The sequence below is a fragment of the Belonocnema kinseyi genome, chromosome 1 (genome assembly GCF_010883055.1).
Source record: "Belonocnema kinseyi isolate 2016_QV_RU_SX_M_011 chromosome 1, B_treatae_v1, whole genome shotgun sequence".
Classification (NCBI taxonomy): domain Eukaryota; kingdom Metazoa; phylum Arthropoda; class Insecta; order Hymenoptera; family Cynipidae; genus Belonocnema; species Belonocnema kinseyi.
The window spans coordinates 151,044,568-151,047,457 of NC_046657.1; the positions used below are offsets into that span (position 1 = coordinate 151,044,568).

Genomic DNA, 2,890 nt, shown 5'->3' on the forward strand with positions numbered 1-2,890 from the left:
TACATCCTTCCCATACATGCTCCCATGTTTCCTCCTCCCATTCACATATTCTACACCTTCTGTTCTCTTCTTTTTCCCAGTACATCCCCTCCCTTACCTCGTAATCCTTTAAATATATCCGAAATTATTGAAATCCTTGTTCAAATATTTATTAAATTATTAAAATCTTTAAGAAATTTTTCAGAAATGATTTAAATCTTGGCAAGGACTTTTGAATCTATCAGAAATCTCTCCGAAATCTTTATAAAATCTTTGTAAAATTATTTGTTTGAAAATATGAAAGTTGTACCTGTATTTATTATATTGTTAACTATTTATCATTCAGTAACTATTTATTATTTATGTTTAATTTTTACATGGTATAATATTCTATAATATATAATAATATTATACTATGTCTAAATTGTATAAAGGGTCTACACGGTCCAGCTCGTGCTTGCTATCTGATCTTAAAGGATGTGTGAAGATGAGTTATGGACACATTTCGTACCACAAAATGGTTAATATTTATATTTTATTAATTATTTATCATTTATGTTCAAGTTTTACATAGTATAACATTATTACACTATGTCTAAATTATCTAAATTGTACAAGGGTCCGGTACGGTCCAGATCGTGCTTGCTATCTGATCCTAAAGAAGGTGTGAAGATGAGTCATGGACTGATATTCCATACTCAAAAAATGGATACTATTTATCGTTTCTTTATTATTAATTATCTATGTTCAATTCTCACACAGTAGAATATTACTATACTATGTCCGGACTGTACAATTGTCTACAAGGTCCAAATCGTGCTTGCTATCTGATCCTAAATAAGGTTGAAAGGTGAGTCATGGACTAACATTGCGCACACACAAAATGGGCCCTTTTCTTGCGGAATGTCACACATTATGTCTAAAAGACCTTGTTATCAAGATCCCTACATCATGATGGTTAGGATGAGTATGAGATTCAGGATTCACTTTCATAGCCCAGTTAGCAAACGTTTCGAGGGTTTTCTCTGAATTTGGACTAATCTCCAAATCAATCTGCAAACATTTCAGATTGATCGCCATCAATAACACCCAACTCATGAAATCCGTTCTCTTACCTCTTCTTTTTCTTTCTCCAAGTAAATCATCCGAACGACTACAAAATCAATTTGATTCCCTAACGAACTTTCGTGATAAAAGTCAGAAACCATGTTTGCTATCGTCAGTAGATATTGTTGATAATCGGTACCATTGTGAAAATCTAAAAATTTTCGATCAGCTACAATTGCTGCCTCGATGTATCGATGAATACTATGAGTGGCTGATTCCACCTTCCCTTGCTTTTTTTCTTTATGATTGTCCAAAGATATTTCCCTTTGCTTCCTTGCTAATTGCTGTGCCCAAGAAGACTCCCAATCATCTTTTAAGTAAGTAGAATATTAAATTATTGCAATGACATGGCGCCATTCTTTATTATCTTAAGACTATTGATGCCGGGAATCAATAGAGCAGAGGTGTTCCGATCAAGTTTTAAAAGTTGAAAAGATTTGAGAGATTTCGAAACATCTTTCAAAATTTTAAAGATTTCTGATATGCAAAGGGTAATTTTAGAACGTGATTATAACTCTGAGTTCGAATATTCATTTTAGTCATAAGAATTAAAATTCTGATTTGGAACACAAAACTGTCTTTATGTACAACATTTTCTATCATAATTCAGAAGTACTGAAATTTCCTTTTTCTAAATGAGAATAATTTTTTTTCTAAAACTCGGGGTCCGTGTCAAAAATTCTTTGTTTCAAGTAAAATTATAATCCTTTACGGAAAAGCACCTATAGAAAAGTAGAAATTATAACTCTTCATGGAATTTCTTGTTTCAAATTAAACCTAAAATGAACATAATAATTCTTTACAAAAATGCCAAGTTCCATCTTAGAATTATAATAATTTTGATTTTTATGATTCCTAAAAATAAAACCAAGAATCCAGCGAGCAAAAAAAGAAAGAAAAAGAAATCTCTAGACAAAAATAAAAAAAGATAAAAAAAAATGAAAGGGCAACCAACCAAATCTCCTTCCTTCTGTTATAAATAATGTTCACTAACGTTTTGGGGGGCCTGGTCGTTACTGCTCATATCGGATCTACACGTTCTTCAACTGTTCAAGTCTCCACGCTTAACTTTACAACTTTTTAGAGAAGAATTTTTTAAACTGTACACATTAAAGAGTACACGCCAAAACCCTGCACATTCAAACCTGCACACTAAACTCAAAGATTGGAAACCTCGAACATTAGAGTCTGCACAAATAAACTCTTCATGTTAAACTCTGCACATTTAACTCTACACGTTATATACAGTCAAGATATACATTTTCCTGATAAAACGGCCTAAAAAATAAATCAGGCACATTAATGCCTACACGTTGAACTCTACACAAAGAAACTCTGCACATTAAGCTCTACACGGTTAAATTAACAAGCTATTATATCTACACATTTCATACTGCACGTTTAAGGCTTAAGGCTAATATTAATGTAAGGATAAGCATCTTTTGTAATTATAATTGTGTTAAAATACTTGGAGATTTGGAATTTTCGCAAGTAGTAAAAAAAGCCTTAGGCCTGAGTCAAAATTTTAGTCCTATTTTGAACCGGCTATTTTAGGACTTAAGCTTGTGTAAGAAGGATCTATACAGGGATTATTTATAAACGATTAAAGTCCGAGTTTAGTCCTCCTAAGTGCTGCATATTTTCACTTTCAGAAATTTTAGGTCTAAAACAGGACAAATGGCGAGAACATATTATGGTCCTGCCAGGACCTGTCCTTGTCGAAATGTTGTCCTATTTTGAACCTGTAATAGTAGGAATTACATAAGTTTAATAAGGACCTACACAGGACTTATTTCCTGTATAA

The 2,890-nt window shown here is 32.4% G+C and overlaps 1 protein-coding gene across 1 annotated transcript in view; it reads left to right on the forward strand.

Moving 5' to 3' along the window:
* LOC117180502 (A disintegrin and metalloproteinase with thrombospondin motifs 7-like) overlaps positions 1–2,890 on the forward strand; it is a 53,032-nt gene that overhangs the window by 27,379 nt on the left and 22,763 nt on the right. Inside the window, exon 6 of the mRNA XM_033373002.1 lies at positions 742–829. Within this exon, the coding sequence (XP_033228893.1) occupies positions 742–829 (88 nt within the window). The remainder of the gene's footprint in view (positions 1–741; positions 830–2,890) is intronic.